Raw genomic sequence first — 20,042 nt, 5'->3', positions numbered from 1 at the left:
AAAAAAAAAAGAACAAAACTGGTCTTCTATTAAGTACAGTGGCTTCTAATAGCCACACTGGCATGTTGGCGGTTTTTAATTTCTATCGTGCTCATCTTCCCTTCCTTAACAGAAAGGCAAACCGAAAAACAAGAACTATTTCGTCATGCTGCCCACCATACTGTACATATTGTTTAGCTCAAACTTGACAACGAAGTGATACGAGTGTCTTAAGTGGCAGTCAATGCAACTCATTGCACAAGAAGCAGCGGTTGAGCAAAAAGTGAACGATGCTTCAAAAAACAAGCTTCAAAGCAGTTGAATGCCACTCGCAGTTGAAGTTCACTGTCAAACTTAAATTAAGACCAGGAGAATTACACATTGTGCGTTTTAATGGAACACTCTAAATTGTCCGAAGGTGTGGGTGTGAGGGTGGATGGTTGTTCGTCTCTATGTGCCCTGCAATTGGCTGGCAACCGATTCAGGGTGTCCTCCGCCTATTGCCAAATACCGAACGAACTGTCATCAAAAAGGAACCTGTTACATTGTACTTAGTAGTCTGTGATCTCTCTCCAGAAGATGGATGAGATAAGAACTGATGCGGGCAACGCGGAGGCTCCTTCCGCCGACGTTCCTCCCCCTCTGAAGCAAGGCGAGACATTCCACGTCTTCATCAGCTACAGCAGCACCGACTACCAGTGGACGCACTCCCTTATCCAGCAGCTGGAAGCTCAGGGCCTGCACGTCTGTTACCACGAGCGCGACTTCACGGCCGGGCGTACCATACTGGAGAACATGTCCGAGTGCATCCAGGACAGCCAGAAAGTCCTGCTGGTCCTCAGCTCGGAGTTCGTCAGGAGCCGTTGGTGTCTCCTGGAGGCCAACATGTCTCTGTTCAGGGACTGCCTGGAGAGGAAGCCCATCGTCCCCGTGCTTCTGGAGCCGGCCGTCTGCGTCCCGCTTCACCTGTGCCACCTCACCTACCTGGAGGCTCGGGACGCCGACTTTATGGCCAAGCTGCTGAAGGTGCTCTTCACCCCCAACCGGCAGCTCCAAGGCTCCACGGTGGTTCCCTACCAGCCTCCGTCCATCTACAACGGGAAGGCCCTGCAGCCTTTAACTGCTGCTAACGTGGAAAGTCTTTACAAGTGGGATGCGGGGCAGTTCAGTGACATGGACGTACCGGACCAACTGCGCCTGATCATCGAAGACCCAGAGAAGTACAGGAAGGCCATCGCCATCATCAACAGTGTGTCTCCTAATAAAGTGTGGCTGCGGCCACTCTGGATCAGGGCTGTGGTCTATGTTGCTGGCGTGATAGCCTTTCTGTCATTCATGGTAACATTTTTATACGCAACAGCTCACTCATTGGCTAATATTTTGCCTTTAACCCCCTCACACTTTCCCATGGGTGGGCGGGCCGTAATTATCATATGTTTCTTCCCCGTTCCGATCGGCTTGCTCATTCACCTTTCTCTTTGGAAGAACGATGACGAGAAGCACGTCGTGAGAGAGATGCAAAAAGCCGCGGGTCAGGCCAATGCAATCCTCATGGAGGAGAAGCTCCTGATGGGTTGTCGGTCCAATTCAATCATTTATCTGGCGTATGTTTCTTTGGACGATTGCAAAAGGGAGTTTACGGTGACGTTTGAGGATCCGGCCAGCGCTGAGGAACTCTTTAAAATAGCTCTCGTCTGGTTCTCCTCAGGGTACGCCTGCTGCCTTGCAAAAAGGCACTTCCCCTTTCCTCAGCCGTGCCCCGGCCCGGGTCACTTGGAGGGAGGAGTGTGTTTTTGCCAGTACGTTTCCCAGCAACTGAGCCGAGGGGAGTGGAAGTGAGTGTACTGCGCACACCGAGACCTTGTGTACACCATTAGCGGGCCGTGTATTTTGGCACAGGAGACTTTTCCATGTTCTTGAGTCGTTAAAAATATGTCTTTCTTTTGTTTCTTTTAACCGTGTATACAAAATAATTTTCCATGGGAAAGGATCTGTCAAGACTTAATTCATCTCGGTGATGATACTGATGAACCAAGTCTCACCATTTTCACTGAAGACAGTATTGTGACAGAAAACAAATATAAACAGTATTTTGTTGTTTCCTGATTAAAATGATGCATCATTTGACAGCATATTCTCTTGGGTTTGTAATCATCATCTCGGTTTTATTGGAGTTAGGAAGCAACAAATCACAGGAACTGCACGGGCTACTTATTTCCAACGACATACAGTGTATAGTTGGGTACCATCAGCATAACAGTGAAAACTAATGTCATATTCACGTATGATGTCACCGAGCGGAGGCACGTAAATGCTATACAAGAGAGGGCCAAGTAGCGATCCCTGTGGGACTCCACATGTAACATTAAAAAAACTCAGATGTCGTATTACCATAATTTACAGACTGCATCCTCTCTGAGAAGAACTGAACCAGGAAAGAACTGAGCCTAAAATACCAGCACACATTCTGAGGTGTTCTAAGAGACATTATGATCGATGGTGTCAAAGGCAGCGCTAAGATCGAGTATAAAAAATATTGATGAGGTGTCAGATGCCATAGCTAGGAGAAGACCATTGGTCACTTTAGCAAGGACCGTTTCAGTCGACTGGTGGGCCTTACACCGTGACGGAAAACCGCTTGTTAGCATCCATGCAGTCATCAAACTGTTGCGCTCTGACTTTTTCAAGAATTTTCGCAACAAATGGGAAATTTGAACCGGGCCTGTAGTTATAGAAACTCTCTGGGCCGAGATGTGGTCGCTTAAGAAAGGATCGAATAACAGCAGTCTTAAACGCTGCTGGTACAGCGCCAGAGGATGGTGATAAATTAATAATATTTAAGATGGATGGGCCTAAACTCATCAACAGATCTTTAACGTGTTTGCCAGGAAACGGGTCGAGAGCACGCAAGTTGTCTGTTTTGCTGCCCTAACCAGTTTTGTAAGACTTTCAAGAGACACTTTTTGAAAAATGAGAAAGCGTTGTCAGGCAACTATTAGCCCTCATGCTTCAATATATGTATCTATAAACTGGCATTATTGCTGTATGACAATTCATACCTTCAACAAATTATTGCCAATTTTGATTCATACCTTGTAAATTCATACCGTGAAAATGCATCTGAAATTATTATTATTGTCCACCGTCCTGTATCTCTTTGCTTTCCCTGTATGCAACCAATTTTGAGGGGGCAAGCTCTTTATGCAATATTTAAGCCAGGCAGAAGATGAGCAATAAATAGGAAGACATCTGAAAATTTGGTCAAGATGTGAAACCAGCGCACCATACTGCAAATGACAGGATCAATATTTGCCGCCCTTTACGGCATTTGGAGAAGGGATTCAGGATATGAGGAAGCGTGCGAACAAACAGTGGGAACACACATTAATGAGAACATTGGATCATGCGCCCATCACAGCAGGGTTGACCGGCGGGTCAGTGGTCACGGTGTGTGAGCGACAGCCGTGTCGTGTTTGATGAGCAATGAAAATATGGCCTCAATTAAAATCAAATTAAGAGGCCATGACGCATGACACAAGCAGCAAATAATGGTGGCACTCATAATGAGAACACTCATTCGTATATTGTCCAAATCTTATGTCATCGTGTGTCTGTGTCAACAGAAGTGTTTATGTCATCGTTTACTGACCTGTTTTTTTTTTCTAATATAAATCAAAAGGTTGAGGCATTAACCCAACAACCTGTTTAGTATTGTGCTTGTACTTTTGAAGCGGTGCAGATGTGGTCAGCGGCTTCTGGACAGCTTTCAGGATACGATCGAGGGATGGTGGGAGCGAATTCAACTCAACTCGCGGTCACAGCTAGCAGCACTTTTGCTGATACGTAGCTAACGACAATTCTTCAGAAAAAACAGACTTGTAGCTTTTTATTGACAATCCCATTTAAAATAAAAAGCAAATTTAAAAAGCAGATATAATGTGTATTTAAAACAACCACCTCACATGGAACACAAAACTGCCTTAAAACAGTCTGCTAGCTCAATGCTAACACAAAATGCGCAAAGCCATCGACGGGGTCAGGAATATTATCATTTTCACTGTGTTACTAAATGGATATTCTAAAATGGATATTAAAAGACAAAGTGTTACATGACATGTAGGCATACACCAAAGGAGTGCTCCTTTGATGTGCCAGGAACGGCGTAATTGCATGAAATGTACTTGAGTAGAAGAGTACAAGTCAAAATGATTACCGTCAGCAGGAGGCCCCATTTTACAAATGTCAAAGTGTCATGAAAGTAGCATTTTTAAATGGAAAAATTGAGAACAGACTGCCCGGAGACAGCTAGCATAGACTCCAGCACCCTTGTGAGGAGGAATGAATTACAAAATGGATGGACGGGTGGAATTCAGAACAGACACATCATTTAGTGCAGACATGATAAAGCCTTTTTGTGCGCTTACAATAATAATTACTTCTGCAGTGTGAACAGGGTATCATTTCACAGTTAGTCCGCAGAGACATACACATGAATGTGAACGCTTGTGTTATGTTTGTATGGACTAATACCGAGAGGCACACAAGGTCACGGTTGCGATTGCCTTTGGGACCACCAATGTGTTGCCGCATTTCCTCAGCGTGAAAAAGCCACTCAATGCACGTTCGCATTCTAGGAATAATTATCACGTGTCCAGTAGGGAATACAGCAACGGGATGAGATAGGAATATGGATGAACATGCAAACTCCACACAGGAAGGCCGGAGCCGGGATCGAACCCAGGGCCTCTGCACTGTGAAGTCAACGCGCTAAGGCGAGCCTCATCCTCCATGCTGTGTGCACTTTGCCATGTGCTCCACGTCGGCGATGTCAGAACAAACATGATAAGTGGTCGCGAGAGGAAACCCGGCTCAGCCTAGAATAGGGGCGACTTGATTGGGCCTTTGTTGCGCGGCGCTGCCTGCGGCGGCGTGATATGCAAGGGGACAGATTAGCGCCCACGTGGAATTGATTGCGAACTGACTTTGGCATGCTCACATGCAGTTTTTTTTTTTTTACATCACTCAGTTGACTTGAATGGACTGGCAGTGGTTTAATTTCCAGTTGATGACAGCACTGGGGGAGTGATCATGATGAACAACAGTGATAATTATGATTAACGTGACCTTTGTCCTTCCATTGCTGACAGGGCGATGGAGGATTTGGCCAGTGAGCTGGTTATTTTTTAAAAATGTTATTCCGTACAAGATAACCAAGGCGGTCACATCCGTGTATGCTGTATGTTCCAGGCACATGCACAGAATGTGACTTTAATGACAGTAAAACATGTGGTTGGGCAGTTTGTAGTGCCCTGAGTCAAACTTTAAGCGAGAAGCATTTTTTATTATTTTCAAAATGACTGGCCGCAAGCCGGCCGCGACCACCCCGTACGCTGATGAGTGGCAATCACTATCAAGCCCCCAGGCCTAAAATCGCATCTGGAAAATCACCTCTCATCTTCCAACCCGAGAAACTTGCAGTCTTGTTCTTCTGGAACAATCAATTCTGCATGATTCCCCCCCCCAAAAAAAGGCAGAAAACACTGACGACTGAGTGACTTGGTAAAACTGCATGCGCGTCTCGGGGATGGAAACACAGCAGAAGACTCTTTTCGGGTTATACTTTTCATACTTTCCGATAGGAAAAACTTTTGTAATCATTTCCAATTCTGTTTGTGTAAATTACAGTATTGATTTTTTATTTAGTTATTTTTGGTTCCTGAAGAAAACATATTCCCTTCCGTGCGTCGCATATGTTTGCGCTCTCGATTGGTTCTCGATGCGAATGACGAATTAAGGTCTCCATGTCCCTTTAGGAAGAAACGCTTTGAAGCCAACGACTGAATCAATCAAAATGCTGTGGCTATTTGAAAGTGATCCAAACCAAGCACGAAAAAAACAAACAAACAAACAACATACACAGTTCAATTATTCTAAAAAGCAATGAGTTCGGTCACATCAGAGCATCTTTTCATCAATGAATCCTGCTTTCATGTGCTTAAGCGCTACACTATAGCCTGGATTATTAGCCTGGAATATTCATTCGATGAAAACCAGAGTGGTGATGTTCTGCATCTGAGCTTCTCTCAATGCCACTGTAATGGCAAACGGCAGAAAGTGACATCACTCATCCATCAGGACGTTCTTCATATGATTTCTTCCTCATCCGCACAGTGTGAGCCAATAACGTCCTTCCGCCTCGGCGAGGAAATGAAGCCCTGTTCCTATTGCTTTGATCTTATATGTTCATCTGCCTAGACGACAGAATAGATCTGCGTCAATAACTGGATTGATTCGATTACACCTGTGTCAGCAACCATCAGTCACACAGAATGAGAGCTGGCAGAGATGCTCTTCAGGCTCTGCAGGGAGTAGAGTTTTGACGTTACCGTGGAAGAATAAAGCGGGTTCTGGGAAGACTTTCTTCTGGGAGGATTTTAGTACGTCTGTGGGAATCGTATTGCCCATTCATCCAGAGGATAATGTGAGAGGGCCTCGTCGCTCGTCAGCTCTGCTCTAGTGTATCCCAAAGGTGTTCACCGGGGTCAAGTTGTTCCCCACCAAACTCACCCAAGGATTCCTTTGCCCTTGCTTTGTGCACTGGGAGCAGCTAAGGGAAATTCCCCACATTGTTCCCACAAAATGGCTGGAATAGATGAATAATTAAAGGGGACGTGTTGTAATGACAACGAGGCACTCTAAAGCAGTCGCACACGGTTGTAATGCTGGATTTTTTTTGAAAGATATTGTTCAACCTCCTCTCTGCGATGTGCATGCACTTATGGCTGACAACGAGGCGCTCTAAGCCAGCCCAAATCCATGTAAGATGTCAAATCAGACTTTAAAAAAAAAAAGTCTTTTACTCTCCTCACACTTGCATTCTTTTTGGCGTGTCATGCAATGGCGCTTTTCTACCTCGGGTACTCAAATCACTTGACGCGGTTAAATCATTCACCTACTAGGAGCAACTGGGGGTTCAGTATCTTGCTCAAGGACACTTCAACATGGTCGCAACGGCCAGGGATCGAAACAACAACCTCTGGGATGGGAAACGACCACTCTACCACTGAGCCATGACGCCCCCCCCAACGCAATGATGGCCAACCACAAGGCACTCTAAAGCGGCCACGCCGGCAAACTCCAGCATCCGAAGGGAAGCTGTATTACTGGGGTGAAGGTATAGCTAACTACTTTTTAAGACTTTAACTGGTCTATAGCATGGGTGAGTCAAAAACCATGTGAAGCCCCTGCGGCTATCATACCGCGTCCTTATTTTTGTCCACGGTGAGTCACATTCATCATTAACGGTGCGACTGCTTCCTCAAATGAGCCGACACTTGAAGAAGAGTGAGTCAGATTCTGATGCATTTGATCATTTGACTCGTACATAACCCGAGAGAAGCCAGCTGCGGCCTCTCCCCGATTCACTTGTGACTTTGTGATGAGTTGTTTTAATTCACCGACCCACATTCTCGTCGTGTTTGCATTGAGCTGCAATGATCGCAAAGACGTTCCAGCTCTTCAGGCGCCAAGTGTGTGGCTCTTTGTTCGGCTTTGACTAATGGGGTTTCTTTCGCAAGTTCTCCCTTAACAGCTGGGTCAGATATTCAGACGCTACTCACAAAGCAGTTTGAGATCAGAAGCTTTCGGGTCATATTTCAGCCTGGTTTTACAGGTCAATTAAAAGCTTAAGTGACATAAAAGCAAGGTGCTAGCTAGCTAGCTAGCTAGCTAGTAACTATTAGCTAACTCATTCAGCTTTTAACTTTTAGTGCACAGTCGCAATATGTCACTTAAGCTTTTAATTCGTTAGCACTATTGTTTGTGATGTTTACCTTCGCCATTCTTCCGTGGGCATTCCAGAACAACTCAACAACTTAAAAGTAGCCCTACGATGCCACCGAGATTGCCGTCACAACAGTATGACACAATTCTCACTTCCCTGTTATATAATATAACCATAAGCAAATAAAAATAGCAGACTAGCTAGCTATGTTACTCACCCTGAAATGCAAGATCTATGCGGATGTAGTTCTTCTTTCTGTTGACGATGGTACAAGCAGGGCTTGCAGTTTTGTCTCTGGTGCAAACAGTTGGTTTCTCCACAAAATAAAGATGAACATCGGGCCACGTTGTAATCTCTTCCTCCCACTCTGTAATCCCATCAGGATCGCAAAGTTGCAAACTGACAACAAGCAGGAAGCATTGATCAAGCTACTGGGAGAGAGAATTGCAAAGAAACTGACCACATCACATTTCTGGGACACATAGTCAGCAAAGACTGCGGATCAGAGCAGGGCATAAAGAACTGAATAAACAAGGAAAAGACACGCCATCTGGAATTTCAAGGCTTTGTCCCTCTATAGCACAAGAGTGAAGCGCAACACTTGTCAATTAAAAGTCAATTAATGAGAACCTATTGACCACCGATGACAATGTAATTTGTAAACGGATGCAGTGAGGCTGAATTCGGCACTGAATTGTACTGTTGTACTTGAATGCCTCAGGATTTAAGGAGAAAAAATTGGGGAAAAAAAGGTCAGTCATCACATTTTTGTCGGAGTAGAATGGCTCTGCGCGTGAGATAGTTCCAAAGCAACCAGAACATTCTCCAGTGGTAGTTTAGGATCTCATCCAATTTATTTAACAATTACTGTTTTTGCAGGTGATACAATAATACAAATCTATTCTCCAATTTTTTGCGTCTGATCAACGATTGCAGTCAAATGATCGGTCTAATAAAAATACACAGTAGGTGAGTTTGTGGACACTTTGCAGCAATGCGAATATTGGCCCCCCGATATCCCTTTATGGCCGTTGCGTCACTCGCGTGGCTGTTCCAAATTGGACTCTGAACGCCTCACCATGAAGCAGTAATACAGCGAAAAAGCAAAGTCATGATCATAAGGATGCAACAAAATATCACTCAGAGTAAATTGTATGGAGGTAAAATGTACAAGAAAAAGTTGTGCATGCTCAACATGGTTCGGGTCAAACATTGCTTGAGTAATCGACACTGAGCAGATGCCTTTCAGTGCTCATCCTGTCATGGCAATAGTGTGTTGTGTAAACTTGCTGCGTCTCGCAGTGTAGTTCATATGATTGTAAAAGCGGATGACATGCTTCGTATCTATGTAGCGTCTGCCCCCAAACCACAATTTATATAACAACCGTAAGTAAGCAGCAGCTGCTGTCGTGCTGTCGTTCTCTTTCCATGAAGCAAGCGTATAATTCAATGTCTGGGTTTCTCTCTAGCGGGACCGCACACGAGTAGGACACAAATTGAAATTCATGCTCGTAGAAAATGTGAAAATTCACCCTGGATCAGATTTCGTTTTCTGGCTGGCTTATTTTACACAGGAATGTATATTTGCTTGTCAAACAAAAGAAAAGGAGTCATTTCGGTGGGCGTTTTGCCAAACTTCCAATTTGGAAAAAAAAAGAAAAAGAACACTGTATGCTTTTGATATAGATCCCAACATTTCCCATTAAAAATACATCGTAATAAGTCACGGTACATCTGGAACATACAAAATGCTTCTTACTCTTGAAAAAAATATGGAAGTGGTTTTCAGAGAAGGAAAATATGCGTCTCTTTTATCACACACTAGAGACCGTATGCAATGCGCGCAAGCCATCGGACATCCATTAAAATGCACAAGGTGTTGAAAGTACATCGTCGCCTCCATCTGGCGCGCGTTATTTAAAAGGGCCACATTCTTCTGATGCGTGACATTATACGTATACGCGTGTGACATGAAGCGTACCTTGAAATCTTAGAAAGACGGATATATTTTAATTGCATAACACCGCCATCCCCAGGTTTGGATTCGATTAGCGTCAACGCCAATGCCGGTACACAAGTGCATCGAACAGGAAGTGCAGAAGGAGTAATTGCAGAATTTTCATCTGAATGTAAAGCAGATCAAATAAACACTTAGGAATGGCTCTCGTTGTTATTTTGACAATGTTTACATTTAGAGCATTTTTTTAATGTGGAATCTGTTATGTTGTCAGTAGTTTATAGAACAAAACAACAATATTCATTTTGCTTAAAGATATACCTATGCTGTAGATTGAGAAAAAATGAAATATTTTTGCAATGGCTACTTGCCACACCACCAAACTACCATCAGTATTTGTAAACGTTTCCTGTTTTGTTAATTTAGTCAGGCACTTGGGTAGACAGCCCAAGGTCCTAACAGAGACGATTGACCTGAATTTAAAATGACACAAAAAAATAACAAAGACATGAGTGCTTTTAAAGCTGCTATTATGAATTTATGTTACTTTATTGAGCAATTTCATATGTTGGGGGGTGGGGGGGAATAAACACAGTTGTTGGTCTATTTTTTTAAGCTAACGTTGCACAAGCTGTGCCCTTTGCTGTGTTTCTAATGCAAATGCTACACTTATTGAGCTCTCATTTTTGAAAAAAGAAAACCACCACTGCATGTGATTTTGAAAAAAGAAAACCAAAAACCAAATGTTTCTGGCCTTTGATCTGCAACATGGGGGTGAGTATTCAATGCATTAGCTGCTGTTAGACTGTGAAAAGCCCTGGCGACAGTCGACACAACAAGCATTGCCGTGATTTCCGGCCACGTTGACGATGTCGCGTCAGGTCTTCATGTCGTGTGGCCAATTGGAGCAATCAAGTCCACATCTTAAATTAGATCTCCAAGAATCTCCCCGGGGCCTCCATAAACAGGAGATGGTGAACGGAGGGGACCTCCCCACTACTTTCCTTAATCCCCCCCGCCGGGACAAATCAGAAGACGGACAAACAAACACGCTCCAAAAGCTTCAAAAATAGTTCCTTTCTGTGCTCGTGATGTGCGTCTGACACACTGGAGGTCATTCTGGAAAACGCCCCTGAGCCATTTCAACTCTCCAACAGGAAGCCTTAACCAAGTGCGGGCCAAAAACAGGAGCAAGGGGGCCTCCCCAGGACCTCCGGTTTGTACTGTTTACTGAAGGATAATGAAGGAGAGTTTCTGCAGAGTGAATGCAATAAAGATCTGCTATCAACACATGGATCAGATAAAATGACCCGCTGAAAACTCAAGTGGGCTAACTCCAATTTTGCAGGGCAAAGATTTCACATTTTATGGCTGCTGCCCCAATGATTGCCGCTAAAATTTGGCGCAATAGTGGTGAAAGTCCGATAATTTGTCATGTCTTTAATGAATGTATATGTTATGAGGAAAACAAAAAGTAATTTTCCAAGAATAAAATGATGACGTTATGAAGAGAAGTCAGTTAAATTTCATTTGCCAGACTTAAACTGTAATATGAATTTATAAAGTCCCAAGAGAATGAAAGAAGAAGAAAAGGTGGACTGCTGACTGTAGAGTTTCATCATATATATGTGACGGGTCTCACAACTGTGATGTTCTCAAGCTCCACGTCGCTGTCGCTTCAATGAAACCAGACGAGTGGAATGTGGCTTTTCTCTCTTTTTTATGGGAGGGTGGCAGAAGTGGCTGGGGGGGGGGGGGGCGCTTCTGGGAAACAGTCTGGGCCTAATTGGAAGCGTCTCATGTGTATCCACTTAAACACACGTACAAAAAAAAAAAGAGTGGGGGCGCGAGGATCCCGCTGCTCGCCCACTTGGGTTTCCACCTGGGGAAGCTTCCACGCACGTTACGAGGCAGGCATGAACGTGCTAAGTGGGTTTCGATTTGGCATCGGGCCCACAACAGTAGGGCATACTGTCATACCGCAAGGACTGCTGCCTGATCGGTAATTGTAGACCTGGTTTCAGTTCGCCAGGTTTCTACATTCTGATAATAACAACAATTATAATACACAAGTCCCAGCCCTGTTTTGTATCGCCAACCACAAATGATAACCTTGAGATCTCTTGGCAGAAATTCTTTATTATGTCAGTAGTGATGGGAATTCCGGCTCCTTTTAGGGAGCCGGTTCTTTTGGCTCGGCTCCCTAAAAAGAGCCGGCTCTTTCGGCTCCCAAATGGCTCCTCAGTTTTTTTGTTGCTTAAATTAGTTTACTCCCAAAAATAATGTAAAATTATGTGTAAAATGAATTACGAATGTAAAAAATATACAGTATATCAAATATTTATTATTTATATGGCTTTCTTTATATTCTTCTGAACATACTCAACATGGCGTACAACATGGAGTGCTACAAAAAAATAAATTACAAAGTACAAAAACAAAGACCCATCTCAAAACAAGGTCAACAAAAAGTTCCAATCTCTGATTGTGCATATTTATAAGTGTTTAAATATTTACAGTAAAACAACATAAGTAAGCTTTGATTACCACACAACAAATTATAAATTAAAATTTGATATTGGATATTTTAACCTTGCACAGTCTACACGCTGCCTTTGAACTATCAATTCAGTTGAAATCGGTCCAAATTTCACTGCGTTGCCTATCCATTTTCTCACCTTTCCACTTTCCACCGTGTAGTTTTTTTCTCTGTACTGTCGCGCTATCGAGCTCTCTCTCGTCTCCCTGTCTCTCCTGTTCGTGTGCTGCTCACAGTGTGCTGCTGTGTCTCTGACTCCTCCCCCTTCTCTTCACTGAAGCGCGTGTGTGTGTGTGTGTGTGTGTGCGCGCGCGCGCGTGCGTGCGTGTGTGTGTGTGTGTGTGTGTGTGTGTGTGCGTGCGTGTGCGGCAAAGACCCGCGGACACACGCCAGCAACAAACACAACCAGCCATATGAAAAATGACATGAAAAACTTTATACAGTACAACCAAAAGGGAAACAAACATTACCTGAAACACAGTATAGCAGGGAATGGTGAAGTCACGTTTGGTGTCGGACATAGCTGAGTAACAGAAAAGCACTATTAACTCAACGGGTAAAAACTTTCATTCGACAAAACGTAAAATTAAATAACAATATAAAAAGCGATTTGGACTTGGGACAAATCAGGGAACTAATTAAAGACATAGCACCGTAGAAAAAGGAAAAACAAAGTTAAATATTGGAATTAAACTATAAATGAATCCGGACCGTCAATGAAACGTGACTTACCATGTGACTTCCCTGGCAGCTCTGCCTGAACTACGGCGGAAGCTGATGCCATACTGTGCGCTGTTGCGTCACTTCCGCGGTAATTTAATAAACACAATATATCACTCCGTTACATATAGACTAAAAAAAACAAAAAACTTTTAGATACAACTTTATTCTGTTCCATGACGCTTCTTATATGTATCTTAAATAATCTTTCCCTATTGAAATAAATAGAAATTGCGTTAATCCATTCCAAATTCCCTCTCCCCCCAATTTTCTTTCTTCTATCAAGTCATGTTGGGCAGTCTGTGTTGGTGCGGCTGGATGGATGGCTGCTGAAGTTGAGGATGAGGAGAGAGGAGCATCGGCGCGCAGCGCCAATGCGTATTTGGAACTGAGAGTTGCTGCTTGAAATTGAAACGAATTTACATGGGACAGGAGAAGTGAACCAAGTTCTTTTTTTCATCAATGGACACTACAGCTTCTTAGCATGTATCGCATTTTGAGCATGACGTCTCTGATCCACTGGTGAAAGGATGCTTTGATTCTCTCTTTCATCAAGAACTGCTTCAAACAACAAAGTCTATGAGGGAAAAGTGGTTAAGATTGCGCGACTGTGACTTTATGTTATGTGTTGTGTTTATTATTTACTTTATGTTAACTGTTTTGTGAAGCGTTCTGTTACAGCTGCAGCTGTTGTGAAAGCGCTATATAAATCAGGAGGTATTGTATTGTATTGTATGTTCAGTGTGTTGTACTGCTGAGTGAAGTGTTTAGTAAAACATCATATAAAACAACCAGACCATGAAATGTGTTTGTGTTTATCGTCGAGTTTGCTTGCTCACTGTCATGTAGTCATGATTCAAATGCAATGGGCCCATTTTCAGTGAGCCGTGCATTCTATATGGTGCTTTGATGGGAGCTCCAAATTTGATTTCATGTTTCAGAACCCCCTTTAAAGCATTTGGGGGGGGGGGGGCTACAATCGTTTGCCCACTTTTGCCTCACTTGGCAAATGTTAACATTTTATTCCAAGTTCTCATAGGTGCTTCTTCTTCTGTGTTCATGCATCCACGAAGTGCATACAGTGCTGCTTAATTTTTTTTCTCTCCACATTTTATGACGACATTCACTTTCCCCTCAAAATTCTACACAAAACTGGGTTGGACTGAGCTTTGATATTTTGCAGTGTCCATGCGTGAGATCACTGATGTAAGACCAAGTAAAAGCATCTGGTTTCTTTTCCCTTGTGGAGGCAGCACTTTATCACGAGGTCCATGTGGTACATACAACGGACACACATTTACTCCCCGCCCCAACATGGACAATTTTTTTAGCTAACGCTCATTTGTACAAACACTGCAGCTCTGCTTATCATTTGGCTTTGACATAACAGTGCTTCAGTGTCCATATTGAGAAGGTGAATTTGTGATTTGCGAACCGTTCACGGGACTAACTTCAAAGTTGATCTCCGATCTGCTTGAAATGATCTGAAATAACCCCTTCATGTTTTTGGAGAGTCTTCCGCACCAGAAGTCGAAAAACTAACGGGAAGCTCATGGGCGATTTCTCCGCGAGCATTCCAAAGACAACTGTGCTCAATCCGTTCGTTAAGTCGACTCTAAATAAGAAACACGTAAGTGACATAAATCTTTCTTCTGGGAGAGATAAGCCCCAGCATACAGTTGTGGAAATCTTCCCTCGCTGCACAAACGGCATTCCATGTTGTCAGTCTGCCACAAGACTCGCACGACATGCGAGGTAACACATGGTTCTTAGTAATCGCTTGCTCGTTGAGATTATTTTCCTCTCGTCTCCTTACGGGAGACGTGCGACGTGTTGAATGCGACGTGTTTGAATACTCGCAAGTCCTTTCAACACCAGCGTGGAGGGGAGAAAGTGAAGAGACGGCGCGCGTGTCCTCGCCAAACGGGGAGGGATTAAGGAATGCACACTGTAAAAAGTGTTATTTGAAATTCACACACGACCCACACATCTGTTGTATTTTTAAAAAAAAAATGAGAACAAAATCAACCATTTCAAAACTTCCGTGTCCTTTTGGAGATTTTGTTGCGGTCCGATGAAACCAAGGTCGAACTATATGCTAGAATAACAGAAAATTATTGGTAGTTAGTCAGAGGCACTTGAAATGTCGGCAGCTGTGTGCTGACTCCCGTCGACGATGAATGTACAGCACATGTGACTAATTCTTTCACACGAGTGCGACCGGGTTCGGTTGTCTCATTTTTACATCGCCTCTCGAAAAGATTCTTCAAGAAAAATACAATTTCAAGCTGTACGGGTTATGCCATCAATAGTGAAAAACAGTTGATTGAAGGGTTCGTTGTTTTTGAATGGATGGCTCTACTTTACGAAACGGCAAAAAGGGGGGATGGATTCCGCTTGTACGCAGTTTTATCGAAAGGACGTCTGCACCGTAATACGATCGCGAACACACACTCCGCAACGAAAAAAAAACACTCTCCGCAACGAAAATCACTTCCTGCTTTCCCTTACTTCAACAGCCAATCAGAAGCTATCACCATAAAAACAACTTTACGCAATTATGAAACACCAGAATGAAATTGAGGTCATCTTAACATAAAATGATATGATGCTCAAACAAATAAAAGACAATAATTAATAATATAACATAATCTTACAAAACCATAGCATTTCAACAGTCCTGCGTTAGACATTTTATAATTACAGATTACATTTGACATCCTTTCCAGTGTTCTCAGCTGTGAGAGAGGCACTTCAACCACTGCAACCCGCTTATTCACATGAGCAGAAAAAGACAAATTCATATCAAAGTTTTCTTATCTATGGCCGAGTTAAAAGACAAACTAGCGCATGAGCAAAAACTAACATTGATGTTACCGTAGTCGGAGTAATACGAAAACGTAATTAGTATTCGTCAACGATCAACATAACTGGCATCCCTTATGAGCAAGCTCGTGCCGTGAGTCTCAATACTCAGTACTGGGGGGCGTGGGCGTGAATTTTTTACAGCGTATCAACCTTGATGCTCTCCCGGTGTGACATATGATTCGGGTTGAGAGGCACCACAGCAGCAGATGCAGAGCAGCAGCTAAGCGGGCTCTCTCTCTCTCTCTCTCTCTCTCGCTCTCTCTGTCTCTCTCTCTCACTTCGTCGCGCTCCACGGCACCTTATACGGCTCGGCGGGACACGGCAGCCCTCCTCCCGCGCTCCCGCGATGCCCCGTTGCTGATCCGACGCGCACCCTCGGCCCCTCGGTCCCACTTCGCGATGGGCAGCTCCGGCGGCAACGACAGCGTCCCCCTGAACGCCTCGGACCCGTTCGCGCGTAACGAGGAGGTGGCCCAGATGGAGATCCTGGTGCTGAGCGTCACCTTCGTGGTGGCCGTCGTGGGCAACGTGAGCGTCCTGCTGGCCATGCACAACACCAAGAGGAAGATGTCGCGCATGCACCTTTTCATCCGCCACCTGAGCTTGGCCGACCTGGTGGTGGCCTTCTTCCAGGTGCTGCCTCAGCTTTGCTGGGACATCACGTTCCGCTTCTACGGGCCGGACTTCCTGTGCCGGATCGTCAAGCACCTGCAGGTGACCGGCATGTTCGCGTCCACCTACATGATGGTGATGATGACCGTGGACCGCTACATCGCCATCTGCCACCCGCTCAAGACGCTGCAGCAGCCCACGCGGCGCTCGTGCGTGATGATCGTGTCGACGTGGACGTTCAGCCTGGTGCTGAGCGTGCCGCAGGTGTTCATCTTCTCCCTGAGCGAGATCCAAAACGGCACCGGCGTCGAGGACTGCTGGGCGCACTTCATCGAGCCGTGGGGCGCGCGCGCCTACATCACCTGGATCACCGTGGGCATCTTCCTGGTGCCCGTGGTCATCCTGGTGGTGTGCTACGGCTTCATCTGCCACAGCATCTGGAGGAACATCAAGTACAAGAAGAGGAAGAGCGCGGGACACAAGGACGGGCTCATCGGCAAGAACTCGGTGAGCAGCATCACCACCATTTCCAGGGCCAAGCTGAGGACCGTCAAGATGACGTTCGTCATCGTGCTGGCCTACGTCGTGTGCTGGGCGCCCTTCTTCATCGTGCAGATGTGGTCTGTGTGGGATGACAAGCTCCACTTCACCGGTGAGCGTGAAAATGTGATTGAATTCGTCCGCCCGGCGTGCGTTCAAGTCGTGCGCGCTTTCGGTTACGCACGCCTTTTACGCGTGCTTTTTTTTTTTTTTCCGCTGAATAAGCGCACCCAAGAGAGAGCAAACGCGAGTTAATCGACGATCTCGATCCACGTTGTGTTCATTTCGATTGAAAGGAATATTACAAAACATAACCACAAGTAATTAAAACCCGATCTGAGGATTTCTTACAAAGAAAAAAAAAATAGCCCTCTCATCAGAGGCCATTACTTGGTGTAGTTTGACGTGATTGAAAAAAAAGCGAGATGGATTCATACAAGATGTGATTTGAAAGCAAAACAGTCATTTTGAAGTTCAAGTCTTATTTTGGAAAGGATTTTCACTATAAAATCAAACAGTGGTTGAAATTACAGACATATTTGGCAAATATGTTTTAAAGATAGATTAATGATGTTCATTAATGTTACGTTAAAACAATACAGGTTCTTACATTCTTTGTGACAAGCAACATCGTGAATGTCCTGTAATTGCCCTAAAAATAAAAATATTTGCATTTCAAGCAGCTCCACACAACTGTACAAATTCGGCCAGTGCTCCTCAATTATTTTCTGTTCTGCTCCTCTAAGGAAGGAGAAAATATGTCACGACCCCCCCGCATACGTCTGGATAGCATTGTATCATTTTTACCAATACAGGAAGCAAAAAAAAAAAAAAAGAAATATACATGAACTTACACGAAGAACAAACAACTTTAGTAACAATATTTTCTTGTCTCTCTCCACCTTTCTTTTCATCGCTTTGAAATATTTTTTCATTGTGTCTCTTAAGGGTTCGTTCACTGCACTTGATATCTGCTGCTGTGTGCTGTGTGAGTGCATACTTGTTGCAACCCCCCCACCCCCCAACAAAACCCCAACAACCTTGAACCTTAAGCTAAAGAAAGTGCCACCACCACCTACTGTAGGGGATGTGCAATTACACTTTACTCTAGCACGGCGAAACCAAAAAAAAAAAATCATATTCCCTGCGGTCACTCGTGCCCCAGCTGGCTTTGCTCGGCCCCACTATTTGGGAAGGACCGAATTAGGCTAACGGTGGCTCAACAGTGTGTATTACACTAGCATAATAGTAATGTTAAATGTTACGTAAACTCTTATCTGTGTGTCAGCCTCATCCTGTAAGATAAGTAAAATGTGCGCAGGTGTTATCGCTCTCTCACTTCGCCGCCATAGGAATGAAACTCAGACAGCCGAGCCTACGAGCCAAGTAAATCAACTCATTTTTTCTCTCTCTCTCTCTCTCTCTCTCTCTCTCTCTCTCTCTCTCTCTCTCTCTCTCTTCCAGATTCCGAGAACATGGCGGTGACGCTGACGGCGCTGCTGGCCAGCCTGAACAGCTGCTGCAACCCCTGGATCTACATGATCTTCAGCGGCCACCTCCTGCAAGACTTTGTGCACTGCCTGCCCTGCTGCCAGCGAATGAACGCCGACTTCCGCAAAGAGGACTCGGACAGCAGCCTGCGCAGGACCACGCTGCTCACCAAAACCACCAATCGCAGCCCCACCGGCAGCTCCGGCAACTGTAGGGAGCTGGACAACTACCCGAAATCCTCCCCTCAGGCCGAATGAATGCGCTGCCCGGCAACTGTTTACTGGCCTGTGGAATGGAAAATGGAAGGTACACAAACATTGTTAGCACGTCCGACCTGCGGGAGTGGAAATAAGAACTCTCTAAAAATGATTTTCCAGCTGGATTGTGTGTGCTTACGTTTGTCTCAAAGGCTCACAGAAATACTGGAGGCCATTTGTGGCGGGGGGGGAACAGCACAATCGGAAGACCAGTAACTAATGAACCATGGTGACGCATTTGACATTGTTTCGTTGAATCTTGGTGTCTCACGAAAGTTCAAGGGTGATTGTCAGAAAGCAGCGGCATCCTCTCGGCATTGTGCGAACGTTGCGAAATATCGGCATTCTCAATTACGCTGTTGTGCGTCAACGGAAACAAGTATTTTTCTCATTAGCGTGTGAATGCCAGATGTCGACCCCCACGGACAGAGTCTTGCCACAAATAGCGAAAATTGCAGATAATTGAACCTACAACCCACCCCCCCACCACACCCAAAAGGGGTTAGTATAGATGCCAGAAGATACGGGCCACAGTACTTCAAGCCGAGATGATCATAAAGCATCAACACCTTCATATGAGGCCCACTAATATGAGTTAACATACTAGCCCGAATATCTGAACATAAATTGACATGTCATCACACACGGGCAAACAAATAATGCACACGAGCACTTTACGCAAAAAGGATGATGACATTCAACTCACCCTATGGAATTCACACACAAGGATAAATGTTGAAGGATACAAGTGGATTGATATGTTGAAGCTGCGAGACAAATAGAGCCGCAGTGGTGTTGTTGTTTTTTTTTTTTTTAAACGTACATTTTATTCATTCTTTCAAACTCCCAAACGAAAACAGACACGTCTCTCTTCGACAACGTGCCTTATCTTCTGAATTCGGCTCGAGAGGTGTTCAATGACCGCCTCACAAAAAAAAAAAACGTATATTAATGATTCCTTCAATGGCACCAAGAAAATCGAAAATAATGCAGAAAATCCAACGAGGAAATCACAAAATACATTCTATGGGGGTGTTTGTGAACACACAACAAAGGGAATTTTCTTTTAACATCATAGACAATTCTGAACCAGTTCAGTCTCCTGCAGTTGGAACGATTCAACTTTTTTTTCCCCCACAACAAGACCAAAGAAATCACATTCTAGGATATGCAGCGGTCTATTCGGTGGTAGATAATCGGTTGTTTGTTTTTCGTCTGTTGGCTTTTGGACTCCCAAAGAAGGAACGAATCGTGCGGCTTGTTTCGGACCAACGGGCTACTAATTTGTAGGACATT

The 20,042-nt window shown here is 44.4% G+C and overlaps 2 protein-coding genes and 1 long non-coding RNA gene across 4 annotated transcripts in view; 2 read left to right on the top strand and 1 right to left on the bottom strand.

Moving 5' to 3' along the window:
• Window positions 1–2,108, top strand: part of LOC109529840 (uncharacterized) — a 7,677-nt gene extending 5,569 nt beyond the window's left edge. For both annotated transcript variants that reach the window (XM_019893328.1, XM_019893329.1), the window contains exon 2: window positions 556–2,108. In XM_019893328.1, the coding sequence (XP_019748887.1) occupies window positions 559–1,818 (1,260 nt within the window). In that variant the 5' untranslated portion in view covers window positions 556–558 and the 3' untranslated portion in view covers window positions 1,819–2,108. The remainder of the gene's footprint in view (window positions 1–555) is intronic.
• A 2,566-nt stretch (window positions 2,109–4,674) lies between these two features.
• Window positions 4,675–10,302, bottom strand: LOC109529851 (uncharacterized). Its single transcript, XR_002170895.1, has 3 exons — window positions 9,744–10,302; window positions 7,980–8,161; window positions 4,675–5,482 (listed from the first exon to the last, which is right to left on the bottom strand). It is a non-coding gene; the product is annotated as an uncharacterized LOC109529851 (long non-coding RNA).
• Window positions 10,303–15,506: 5,204 nt separating this feature from the next.
• Window positions 15,507–19,726, top strand: avpr1aa (arginine vasopressin receptor 1Aa). The gene is made up of 2 exons (XM_019893323.1): window positions 15,507–17,110; window positions 18,463–19,726. The coding sequence occupies exons 1-2, from the start codon at window positions 16,021–16,023 to the stop codon at window positions 18,744–18,746; spliced, it is 1,374 nt and encodes a 457-aa protein (XP_019748882.1). The 5' UTR covers window positions 15,507–16,020; the 3' UTR covers window positions 18,747–19,726.
• Window positions 19,727–20,042: the final 316 nt, after the last annotated feature.

This window comes from Hippocampus comes, unplaced genomic scaffold (assembly GCF_001891065.2).
Source record: "Hippocampus comes isolate QL1 unplaced genomic scaffold, H_comes_QL1_v1.1 scaffold62, whole genome shotgun sequence".
NCBI classification, from domain to species: domain Eukaryota; kingdom Metazoa; phylum Chordata; class Actinopteri; order Syngnathiformes; family Syngnathidae; genus Hippocampus; species Hippocampus comes.
Note: the sequence above shows the minus strand (reverse complement) of the source record. Positions and strands in the feature narration are given on the sequence as shown.

What these genes read in the sequence shown, in the direction of transcription:
- avpr1aa (XM_019893323.1), top strand. Translation starts at nt 16,021, where the DNA reads ATGATTCGGGTTGAGAGGCACCACAGCAGCAGATGCAGAGCAGCAGCT. An exon ending in TGACAAGCTCCACTTCACCG is followed by an intron (nt 17,111 to 18,462) that starts GTGAGCGTGAAA and finishes TCTCTCTTCCAG; the next exon opens with ATTCCGAGAACATGGCGGTG.